Source organism: Glycine soja, chromosome 8 (genome assembly GCF_004193775.1).
Source record: "Glycine soja cultivar W05 chromosome 8, ASM419377v2, whole genome shotgun sequence".
Classification (NCBI taxonomy): domain Eukaryota; kingdom Viridiplantae; phylum Streptophyta; class Magnoliopsida; order Fabales; family Fabaceae; genus Glycine; species Glycine soja.
The window spans coordinates 43,265,092-43,278,154 of NC_041009.1; the positions used below are offsets into that span (position 1 = coordinate 43,265,092).

Consider the following 13,063-nt stretch of genomic DNA (forward strand, 5'->3'; position numbering starts at 1 on the left):
CAAAATGGTACGGTAATTAACCTGTCAAAATCACACCACATGGATACATAATATTTTGAAAACGACATGATTTTATTTTATAGACAACAAATTAATGTGTACGCTCGTATGACGAAACAACGTAATAATGTGCGTTTCATATATGTTACATGTATTGACAATATTACAAAATTATCTTCGCATTGAATGGCCTAAAGAAATAGTTGGTATGTTTCTGAGGTTGTAACCCTGATTCTTAGCTCTTTTTGCTGGTTGGTCCAATAAGGAAAGGGAAATCATTTTTTCTTTTCCTATACTTTCTTCAATTTTTTAAATTAATTTTAAGAGGAAGTTAATTTGTCTTATTCTAGAATTAGGACAATATCACAAAGTCGAAGGTTGAACAGTGAAAATATCATAGATTAGGACAATATAGTGTTGGTGTAGGAAAGGAAATTATAATTCACTTACTCGTATTGTTATGGTTAAATTCGGGGCACAAGTTGTTGTGCAGACATGGAAGAGCATGACAATTTCATATATTTGTGGAATAATTCTGTTATCATTATTAATAAATTTCTTATATTTAGTAAAAAAAACAAATTATGACGTCCAATATCCTTCATAACAAAATTCAAATTTTGCAATTGTTTCGGTAAAATTCGACTCAATAATGAGTCAACGTGTTGACATAATATTTTATTTTTTATTGTTATTTATATTTTTGTATATATTTATTTTTTAATATTTTTAGAAAAATAAAATAATTTATAACCTTTTGAACCTAATTGATGATCTAAATTAACTCCTTAGTTTGACCAGAAAAATTCACAAATCATACCAATCCAAATAAAAATATTTTGATCTATTTAATGTGTTTAGCCAAATTCAACTCATAAGAATGGAGGGGGCAACAGATCCCCCTGAAACTAATTAATTTAATTTATAGCAATAAATTTTTCTTTAATTTATAATTTTTTTCATCAAAATTATTTTTATTATTAATATTCATTTATCTTTTACTTTCTTGTCAATACATTCTTTCTTTTCTTTTAAGTAAAAATATTTCTAATTTAAAAATAATTAATACAAGGAACCTCAAATTTTGTAAAAATAAATAAATATCATTTTAAATTTGAATCTTATTTATATAAACAAATGGTGTGATTTGTTTTAATAATATATATATACACATAGGAGGGGTTCAATTACTTCAAGAATAACTTTTTTAATTCTATAGTAAGTGGATCCCCTCTCTCATACATATTACATTACATCTTTTTTTACCCTAAAGAAATATGGTTTGACTTTAGAAAGAAAGAAAAAATGAGATTAAGTCATGAACACTAAGTTTGGTGGCCATTTTTCTTACATATTCAGGGAAATAAATAAGGATTCCTTTTCTTTACTATATTTTGGATACCAATTCCCACGAAGTAAAAATGTTGGTTCCATGAAAAAGCTTATTCCCTTTCCTAGTTTCCTATAAACTAGAGATTGAGAATGGAATGTCATATATTCTCATTACTTTAAACCAAATAAAAGCTACTATAGTAAATATTTACAGTTCCAAACAAAATAATCACACTGTAGATTTCCATACCATTTTGCTCTAATGATCTTAATTTTCTATTAAAATTTTAGTTAATTATTAAAAAACATGACTTATGCAAGTTCACAAAATTATTTGGAAAATCAATATTTTTTTTGTCCTTTTTCGTGTCTCTCACTAACACACGCATGCATGAAAAGTAAATGAGATAGAATAAATGTTAAAATCCCACCATCATCAAACATTTCAAATTGTTTTAACTAACCCAACCTAATAATCTTTATACGTTCCAACATCCAAGAACTTGCTAACTAGCAAACGTAAAGGTGTACTGTTTGAAAATTACTAAGCATGGCAAGATAAGAATCAAAGCACGGTCCATCCACTTCAATTGGTGCAATATATTCCTCTTCAACCATTGGTGAGATCACACGTACCAACAATTCCACCTAAAAAAAATATCAATATCGTGTAGGGAAAAAAAGAAAAAGAAAATCAAGATCAATACAAGAAAGATCTATGATGTTGCCAAACAACAACTCAATACATTTGAACTTTTTCTAGATATGATTAATTACAAAATATAGTTTACTTCTATATAGATATGACTTAAGATGGCGTGACAATCTAAGATTGTTACGTTGTGAACTAATCTTTTCAAAACGCTTCCAACTAGTTTTTGATCGATTGACTTCCTGTTTACAGCACTAACAGACCTGTATATATATTTCTCTTTTGGGTTCAAAGTAGCGATAGGAAGCAAATTAATGTTATAAGAAAGTATATACTTTTAAGTAAAAATGAGAGGGAAGCTTATGCCTATTTTATTATCTAGTGTTTGCATTTCCCTATCAGTATATTGACTTTTTTTAATTGCAATAGTTTTTTCTATATGATGTATTAACAAGTGCTGTATCTTGTGCGCATGTGATATCTATGTATGGTGTGAAGGAACGGTAGCATGAGGGGTAAAATAAAGAAAGAAAATACGTGCGCTCAGTTCTTATACTTCAAATGTGGTCAAGGTTCATATATTTTTATATCGATTAATTTGGTCCTTAAACTTAAAAATAAAATGTAGATTTAACCCATATTCTCTAAGAATTTATCATCTAAAGTTATGAAAGATTAAATCTTTTTTTTTTTAAAGTCTGAGAGTCAAGTTCACCAATGTAAAAATATAAAGACCTAGACCAAGTTTAATTAAGAGTTTATTTGGATACAAATTATAAGTACTTTTGAGAGCCTGTTTTACTGGAAATATAATGTTTTTTTTCAGTAGAGAAACTTTGGAAAACTCTCAAAAACACTTTTACATTTATATCCAAACAGGTTATAAAAGTATAAAGATTAAAAATATTTTTTCCAATAAAAACAAATGCAATTGGTAATTAAGGATTCATTCCACATAAAATGGCATGTGTTTGTGACACAGGAGGTTTTGATTTTTTTATTTTTTTTTTTAAGAGACACAGGATGATAAAATCACACTAGGCCGTGTGAAAATTAATTACCATTATTTGATTGTACATTTATCTTCTGGCTCATGTATGTTGGGATCTATTTACTAATTAATTTTTTAACGAGAGGAGCAAGAAATTTCTCGCTAACTAAATAACTCCAAGGATACATAATGTTTCAGTAGAAATTACATGGAAGAGCCAAATTAGATGAAATTATTATGAGAATAAAACTTGTCCTCTAAATATTTAACATAACTACTTATCTAATACTCTAACTTGATACTATGGTTCAGTTAAATTAATCTCGTGTTACTTTATACTTAATACACACATTTGGTGATGAAAGAGCCATAATTTTAGTGTTTTAAAATCATTATTATTACATCATATATATGCACTGAGATTTTATTTATTGAAATGTATATAGAAATAAATGTCTCAAACGGACAAAAAATTTCTAATGGACTACACAATTTGGTTTTTTAATAGGAAGTTGCCGACTTGGAACTTGGTGGGTTAAAATTGTGTAGGTGCATGTTTGTTTCAATTTAAGAACGCACGTCTCAATAATAATTTTGCTCGTCAAATTCATTTAAAAGAAGTAAAAGCAAATAATATCATTTAAGGGAGTCTAAGTAAAAAAAATGACTAGGAGAATCTAGTTAAATTGGTTGAATACTAAACATAAATTATTATAAACCTTCTAATATTTGCCATCAATTTTTACATGTAAAAAATTAATTTCAATAAAGTTCTTCAAATATGCAAAAGACGTTTGGAAATAGACGTTTGTGAAGCGAGACCAGAGAACATGGGTCAGAGAATGCGCTTCCCAGTGAAATGTTCCTCGTTTGGAAGCATAGAGTGATGGAGAGATTGAAAAGAAAAAAATGGTATGGGCTTGTTTGTGAAAAAAATTATTATTACATCTTCTCTCTATTTTGGAATGAAAACGGGAGAATAGCTAGGATATTTTTGTTGTAATGATTAAAATATCTTTAGTCTTATTTTATTATACACTTCGCAATAGTCAAACATTAAATGTGTAGCTTCATAAATTAAAATTTAGACATAAATATAAATAAAATTTTATTTTAATTCCTAAGATTTTTAGTATCAATCTTTAGTTTTTTACTTAAAAAGCTTCCCTTTATTAATAGATTTCCATTTATCTGAATAGTAACGAATTTGATTCCTTATTTAAGATTTTGATTTTCTGAAGAAAAAAAAAATTAAGGTCTCAATTTTAAACATTGTGGATAAAATATCGTGATTGAAAGAAAATAATCACATTAAAAATTACTAACCAGATTCTCCAATAAAGATTAATAAGGTAAATACTTCATCCCAATAAAATAATTAAAAAAAAAGATTAAAATATTTATGAAAAGCCTTCTGATTTAAAAACTGCTTAATCAAATTATTAATTCGTGAAAATTTCGTCCTACATTAGTTGTCCGTATGAAAAATATATATATATATATATATATATATATATATATATATATGTGTGTGTTTTCCTTCACCTGCTGAGGGATTTGACTAATCCAATAACAATCCATAATTTGAATCTAACGAATTCAAATTTAACTTCGAATCATTAGAAGTTTATTTCTCTGACCCATAACATTCGTAAAAAATATGTATAAAAAAAGAGTGTTGTTAGGTGCACTCAGCATTATTGCTGGTGCACCCAGCACTAACCACAAAAAGACAAAAATACCCCTTACGAATCAAGTTGATCCGTAAGTTAATTTTTAAGACTTAAAGATCAACTTGATCCATAAGTTTTTTACGGATCAACTTGATAAGCTATTCTTTAAAACTTACGAATCAGGTTGATCCGTAAGTCTTTTACAGATCAACTTGATCCGTAGGAGAAGAAATTATCAGGGACAGTTTTACCATTTTCAAATAATGTTGAATGTACCAACAATAGTGTTGGGTGCACCAACACTCTCAAAAAAAGCATTCGTAAAAAAGGAGCATTCCCAGCCACCAACATAGCATGGACCGAGGACCCAGATTAATGAGAAAAGTAGGCCATTCAGTTACAACCCAAAATTGAACAAAAAAAAAAACGGTTACGATTCAAAAGACAGAAGAAAGAACAAGTTTGATGCATTAGAAAAAAAATTATAAAAAAAGGTACTTTATAATAAGCCTGTATATTCAACTCTTTTGGTGAAAACCCATTACTTCAAAATATACTTTTAAAAATTTTAATGCTTAAACTTTAAAAAAATTGAAAATGAAAATCTAATTTTTAATCATTAACTTTAAATAATTTCTTAAAAAATATAGTTACTTAAAATAAAACACTTTCATAAATTATAATCAAACCATATAACATTTCTATTAAATAAAGTAGTTTTAACATATTCTTAAAAATAAAAAATTGCCTTCTAAAAAGCTTAAAACAAACAATCATAACGAGCAGCGGGAGCCATTACTCAACAAAAATTGTACAACAGTCCTCATCACATTCTTTATTTCTCATTCTCCTTTCCAAGACCTATCTATATTCATATCTCCCCTTTGATTTCTTTCACTATCTAAGGCTTGATTATCAACGCCATATAGTCACGTACTTAGGGGTGAGATACACGTAAACATGAAATTTTGTGCACGACACATTGTTAAATCAATTTTAAAAATTGTTCAGCAACTTATTTAATAGGTGCTAAAGTCTCCAAAATCAGCGGTGCCACAACAGAGATGATGATATTGCAAGTATTTTATTTTATAGAAACAATTTTATACAATGTTCAATTATTCACTTTTAAATTGTGTGATGAAAAACAAATCAATACCAATAGTGAGAAGTGTTTTCTTCTATGGAAATAGTGACAAGCGTTTAACAATACACTTTTGTAGCATACTCTTTGTAATATATTGTCTATTCTTAATTGAAATTGATTAGGAATTACAAAATAACAATCGAGACTTGTTAAATAGAAAGCGAGACCCACAAAACTTCATTGGATCCAATAAATTTTAACCTACGGAAAAGTACATGTTAGTGTGTTTAAAATTATGTTGCTATTTTTCTACTGATAGTTGGTTTAGATTATAAATACTACCTAATCACACTGACTTTATTTGAGAAAAAAAAATTAATAGAGATGAAGAATGGTTGTTTTAGGCAGACAAACGTTTCGAATTTCTATTGCCACGCATGATAAGAAATTAAGTACTCAAGAAGCCGCAGAAAGACTACCAAAACAAGCAAAAGAATCATAGAAATACTTGCAAAGTTGCATAAGGCTATGGCTAAATAGAACCAAAATATAAAAAGGTCAGGAAAATTGAAATGTGGAGTTAGAAGATATTAACTTACATGGAAATATTTCTATGGGGAGAATTGGCATGTACAATTAGAATGCAGGGAAAAAGCAATCTAATTTTCCAGTTCACTCCTAATCCAATCTTGTGAACACACCAAAGCTTGGACAGTAGCAGGATTAAGTGAGCTCCAATCACGATCAAGGACTCTTGCACTATGATTAAATGCCAACTCCGGCACAACTTTTGACATTGGAATGCCCAAAACGTTGCGCGCCATCATGGATAAGACAGGATATCTGGGAGTGTGAACTCTCCACCAATTCAGTATGTTGAAATCAACATTACGTGGAAAGAGAGGTTCTTCCAAGTACTTGTCTAGATCTGATTTTGTGCCTTCACCCTGCGAAGTTTCATGGAGAAATTTATCAAACCCCATCAATCGATCCCGGGAGTCCTTACCAGAACCATGTAAGAGAAGTGGACCATTGCCAACTTGCCAGGCCAGACCTTGATCATGAGAAGCTAACGGGGAGCCTATCGAATGTTCATTGTATAGAGCCTTCACGCCATCAAATACCTCTTCAATGCGATTTGCAGACATGCTGCCATAAATTTGCGGATAATAATAATCTACCAACTTCATCTTGAATCGAGGATCTAACATCGCAGCAACAGCCAACCCTAAGCTACATTTCTCCCAATACTCATCAAACTTGCTTCTCAATCTTGACGCCAAAGAACTGATAAACTCATCTGAATTCTTGGACCATTCAATCAAATGCAACTTAACATCACAGAGCTCAGGGAAATATATATTTGCAGTTGGATACTTGCTCTTAGTGAAAACATTGATAACCTCAACAAAAAGCTTCAAGTAGCTGGTAACCGCTGTGACTCTCTCCCACTCGACATCAGATAAACAGACTTTGTAGGCAGTGTCATTTTCTTGCAAGAGAATTAAAACATCCTTGAATTCTAAGGCAACTTCAAGCATTGAGTATGTGGAATTCCATTGTGATGGATTATCTAGAAATAAGCCCTTTTGACTCAGGATCCCAACCTCTTTAGCCATCACATTGAACTTTGCCAGTATAATTTGTGAACTTTTAATGTAACCAATAGTTTCACGGATCTTATTGACTATTTCACTTACTGCTCCTAGAGCATGCTGAACCATGGCATTAATAACATTTGCAGCACAGCGTATATCAAATAATTGACCATTGCAATAAAGAAACCTGTTTTGCAGAAGTCTTTCACCAATTCTAACAGCAATGTTATCAGAGGTAGAACAACTATCCAGTATCATGGAAAACAATTTACGGTCAATATCCCAATCCATTAGGCAAGTCATGATAGCTTCTGAAACCATGTCTTCTGTATGAGAAGGATCAATCCTTATAAAATTTAAAATCCTCCTTCTTAACTGCCAAGATTCATCAATGTAATTTGATGTCAAACACAAATACTCTGCATCGCCCACAGCATTCCACACATCAGCACTAAGACTGATTTTCCCAGGCAATTTATCCAACATCTCATTCACCTTTTTCCTCTCTCTCTCATAAATCTCAATACAATCAGCCTCAACCCTATTCAACGACACCAGCTCAAACAATGGCTGTAGATTTTTTACAAAAGCTCTGAAACCAACATGCTCAACCATAGCCAATGGATATCCATGTAGAATAATCATACGAGCAAGATCAAACCGACTCCGTCTTTGATCAAAGTTACTAGTTCCAGTGTTGACAGAGTCTTCTTTCAACTGTGCCTGCTCAAATTTAATATTCACAAGACTAACAGTATTATCATCTTTGTTTGAATCTTGATCAATATTGAAATTTGCAATTGCTAGAGTTCCTTCCTTTCTCTTATCTCTTGCCGAAATGTATTGTGCTATGCCATGGCTAGACCTTCTCTGACACCTGATTAAATGGTTCCTTAGATGAGATGTTCCACTGGTACTTGATCCGCTCAGTTTCTTTTTGCAATGCCTACAAACAGCCACACAGGTATCGCCTTTTTTAATCCTATCAAAATCATTCCAGACGACAGATTTCAACCTACTCGATTTGACAATGACAGCATCAGACATGTCCATTGCATGAACCTGGAACAATAGTGTGCCTGTCAAAATTAATTCAAACATTTCCACTTAGAGGGATAAAAATACAATGAACAGGACCACATATATGTACTATCTACTATGTGATGTGGGTGCACATGCGTTTATAATGATGAAACCACAAGGAGATATTAAATCTAAATAATAAAAAAAAAAAATGCTACCATAAATTAGAAGGCAAAAAAGGCAATACCATACTAAGGAGGTTTATTAAGAGAAGGAAATGCAAAACATAATTCACTCATCAAATTTAACAAAATGACTCACCACATCATTACCTAGTCCAAGTTTTCAACATACAATGGTACACATTTTATTATACAATGCCTATGATGTATCAACTAGACCACAATTAAAATTAATTTCTTTGATTTTTAAAGTGCCTTTATCATCAATATGCTCACAATAAGTATCATGTTATGCATGGCATATAGCTAAAACACATGTGAACTGATGGTTGGACTCAAGCACTAGCCTCTCCAGCCCAATTTGAAGGGTCAGAATCTCAACTTCACCATTTTGAAGCCAAGGACAAAAACACACCTAGGAAGCCCTTGTTCAAAGAGAATCAAGACCGGTCCAAGGCACCAAACATCCTCTGATTTACACCATTATCATAGTTAACTGATTGTTCCAGTTGACCTTTGATCAGTTTCTAATACATTCAGTACTAAGGAAACGACCAGAGGTTAAGCCGTTGAACCAATTGAACAGGTCCAGTTTTCAGAAATATTTTTATAGAGTTTAATAAATACAACAACGATTCAGCTGACCAAAAAAAAAAATACAACAACGACAACAAAGCCTTACCCCCCCCCCCTCTCAAAACAACAAAGCCTTATCCCACTAACCACTAGGTGAGACATTAGCTACAAGGATCACACGACGCCATTTGGCACGGTTAAAAAACCCAAAGTTTCAAAATATTATTAAGTTTGAGATCTCCCTTGATGATTTCTTCCAATATCCTTTTTGGTTTACCTCTTCTCCTTTTCCCTAGGCTAAAAATCATGCAATCCACTCCTCTAATTGGCACCTCTTGTGGCCTTCTTTGTACATGCCAAAACCACCTTAACCGATTTTCTGTCATCTTTTCCTCAATGGGTGCGACACCAATCTTCTCTCGTATAAGGTCATTTTGTAATAAAATTAAAGAGGATGGGGCGGTGAACAATGTACTTAAGCCCAAAAGTTACAAAATACAACTAATTAAATAAACTCAATGCTATACTATTCACAAATGTGCAAGTCTAAAATTGCTACAAGTTTAAAAGCTTTGCAGAGAACCAAAGCTCCAGAAATGATTCGAGTAATCTTCATGCCAATAAGTCACATAAACAAAATCATAGACGCTTAGACTTCTGATCATGCCTCTAACCATTATAATGTATCTTATTACCGAAAGCTTGTCACCGGAAACCTATCTAGTGTACTATTATTCAGTAACTGACAAGAACTGTATAATGGAAACAATTGCAACACGAAAAATTATTTGTATTTTAAAAGTTGAACAAAAAAACAAAGTCAGGATTTTTTTTCATAATTTCATAGAAGCTAGCAGCTTTCTTGTAATAGCATTTGATTCTTCTAATCACAGTGAAGTTCACTATCTATGCATTGATAACAAAGTCATGAATTTTGTTTGATTCAACTCAACTAATCCAACCAACATCTATCTAATCAATCATTCAATCCATGGCTACAGAAGTAACTTCCAGGGGAGAATGATCCCTTCTCACAAGATAAATTTTTCATTCACTAAGGGAGATATAATCCAGGAGAAACAACTTTTAACAAAATCTAAAAATAAAAACCAGAAAGTACAGGAGATCAAAAATCCAAAAATATAAGCCAGAAAGTAAAGGAGATCAGACAAAAGTTACACAAGGTCCCCAATTTCATACTCATTCCGAATTGATGGAAAATATGGTGCTTCAGAACATATTCTCAAGAATCCAAGATAATGTTTTCAAACACACAATAAGTTAACAGTCATTGCAGAGACATGGGAAAAAAATATAAAAAAAAAAAAAAACTGGTTGTGAGATACTAGTTTGCATTGCATTTCCCAAGTCATCCATGATCCATGCTCAAGAAATAAAATTTAGTCACATCACTTAAAAAATTAAAATATGCAAAACCTGAGAATTTAAAAGAGTGGGCATTTGTTACAAATTTTAAAACTTAAAAACAAGAAACCTTCAGTAATTTTATCTCTAACAGTTACCCTTAATTCATCACCAGAATTCCAACATTTTCCGGCAAGCAAAATCCCATTGCTGTCACGAAATCAAACACACATAACACCATGCAACCACTCAATTCCAACACCAATAGCAACGGCAACCCTAACAATAAAATAATCATAATAACAAAACGAAAGGCAAACCTAAAACATCACTCCACTTTTCCAAAAAAAAATGTATATAAATAAAGGCACAATTTTGACGCAAGTTTGAAACATCCATTAAGCAATTGAGGCTACAGAGACATAGAATTCTCTATTACAGCCTTCAAAATATAAATCAATTTTTTAATAACGAAAGAAATTTTTTAAAGAAATATACGTAAAATCTAGCGAATGGAATCGAAGAAAGGAAGGAGACGTCGTACCTTGTGGAAGAATAGGTTGGATTCGGTGTGGTGCGTTCGAAGAACAAAACAGGGGTTCGGAAGAAAACCCTAATCGAAAGGTGAAATGAAAGAAAGAAGAAGAAGAAGAAAACTAAGAGAGAGCAATGTGGTCACACCACACAGGCGTAGCAGCTTCCTATTCTTTCTGCTCTTCTTGAAAGCTAAAACGCACCGCTTCTTTGTGTACAACAATATGCTTTTTTATCTTCTAGGTTTAAATATGTTTTAAGTTTATCCAAATAAAACACAGTTTTAATATTATAAGAAAATGTTTGTATGCATATGATATATGGAATTTAGTAATTAATTTTTAAAAAAAAAATTACATTATTAAATAATAAAAAATATAATATAACTTTTAAAATAATTATAATGATAATATTAAGGAAAATTACATTGTTCTTGATAACTAGTTTATATATAACTAGTTTATATATATATATATATATATATATATATATATATATATATATATATATATATATATATATATATATATATTGATTCTTTTTCATGATAATATGAACTAAAAATAAAATTATTATATTTTGGACCGTTATAAAATCAAAACTATATGTTTGTGCATAACTAAAACATATTGGACGCATGAAGTGATAAAATGGACTTAATCTCTCAAACCATACCGTTTAACTTTTTTTTTAAAAGTAAAAGTGAGGTTATTTGTTGAGTCATTAGATAAATTAGGACTCTTAAAAATTTTAATTGGATGTAGATAATTATAAAGTTTAGAAGTTGTCTTATATGTAATCTGACAAACACATTATATACATTATATACGCATTTTATATATTAGATGGGAGTAAGTAATTTTTAAGCTTTCATAAAAATTTAAGATTTTATTTAATATTGTGTTTGACAAATGATTTATAAAAAATGTCTTTGAAATATTCTTCTTAGAATCTATCAAAGACCAAGAAAATAAGGGTAATAATAAAAAATTGTTAAGTCAAAAAATATTTGTCTTAAAGACGAATCAAAACTCTTAATTGTTTTTTATTAGATGCAAATAAATACAAATGAAAAAAGTTGTGTCTAATATGCTATCAGATAATAATTTATCTATATGTGCGTATGGAGTTTTCAGACGACACACTCATAAGACGATCTGATATAACATTTAAGTAATATATTAAAAACCTTTATTTAATACTCTTAAGATTTTTTTCATGCAAAAATCATTCTTCTAGAATATGTCAAAGTCCTATAAAGAATAAGAGAACTTCATAGTCTAAAAGACGTTGATCCTCATCAAAAGATGTGTTCTATTGTTGTAGACTTGCTATGATGAAAGAAGTAATTTCCTTGCTAAAGTACAAGACACTCTATCCCATCAACATGGATTTTGCGTGAAGAATGGACATCCATCTAATGCAAGCATGAAATGCTCCAACAACGAAGAACATAGTGAAGAATCAAACTGAAACAACGAATATTTGGAGATAAAGGTTATATATAAAAGAAGCTTTGAAAAAATAAAACATGAATCATCTACGCAAATCATTCTTTCATTATTTCTTGTAAAGCATTTTGTTAATTCTTGTAAAGATACAAAACTATCAAAACACCTTATATACCTTAAGAGAAAAGACTAAAAGAACTAAGTGATATATTCGTCTATTAGATGATCATGCTTTAATTAGTGAGCAATCTTTCAACAAATCTTGTTGATTTGTTTAGAGCCAACGTTGGTTTGGTAGGACAAAGAATATTGGGTTTAAGTTTGGGATAGAGCTTGCAAGTGTAAGAGCCAGAAATGACAGTAAACAATACTTGTAACTTTGATAAATTAGTGTAAACTCGTTGGTTGCCAAAAACTAACGTAGTCTTGAGGTTGAGATGAATTAATATAAATTCTTTGTGTGCTTTCCAAAGAAAATTGTTTTTCTCATCATCTAATATTTTTATATTCATCAAATGATAAACGTGTTTTACAATCTTAAGAAAAAAATTAAAATTTCTAAACACACAATTCAACTCCTCTTCCTTCTTGTGTGATTT

The 13,063-nt window shown here is 30.6% G+C and overlaps 1 protein-coding gene across 2 annotated transcripts; it reads right to left on the minus strand.

Annotated features, from left to right (window-relative positions):
* Window positions 1-6,208: 6,208 nt before the first annotated feature.
* Window positions 6,209-11,220, minus strand: LOC114423364 (zinc finger BED domain-containing protein RICESLEEPER 2-like). Of its 2 annotated transcripts, none has more exons than XM_028390100.1 (2): window positions 11,024-11,220; window positions 6,209-8,395 (listed from the first exon to the last, which is right to left on the minus strand). In XM_028390100.1, exon 2 carries the CDS (start codon window positions 8,384-8,386, stop codon window positions 6,395-6,397), a length of 1,992 nt encoding a protein of 663 aa, XP_028245901.1. In that variant the 5' UTR covers window positions 8,387-8,395; window positions 11,024-11,220; the 3' UTR covers window positions 6,209-6,394. The 2 variants fall into 2 exon arrangements, with proteins under 2 accessions (XP_028245901.1, XP_028245902.1); XM_028390101.1 differs by having other exon boundaries at window positions 6,209-8,412.
* Between the last annotated feature and the right edge of the window lie 1,843 nt (window positions 11,221-13,063).

Bases quoted from the DNA above. Each gene is read 5' to 3' on its own strand.
- LOC114423364 (XM_028390100.1), bottom strand. From the start codon at position 8,386: ATGGACATGTCTGATGCTGTCATTGTCAAATCGAGTAGGTTGAAATCT.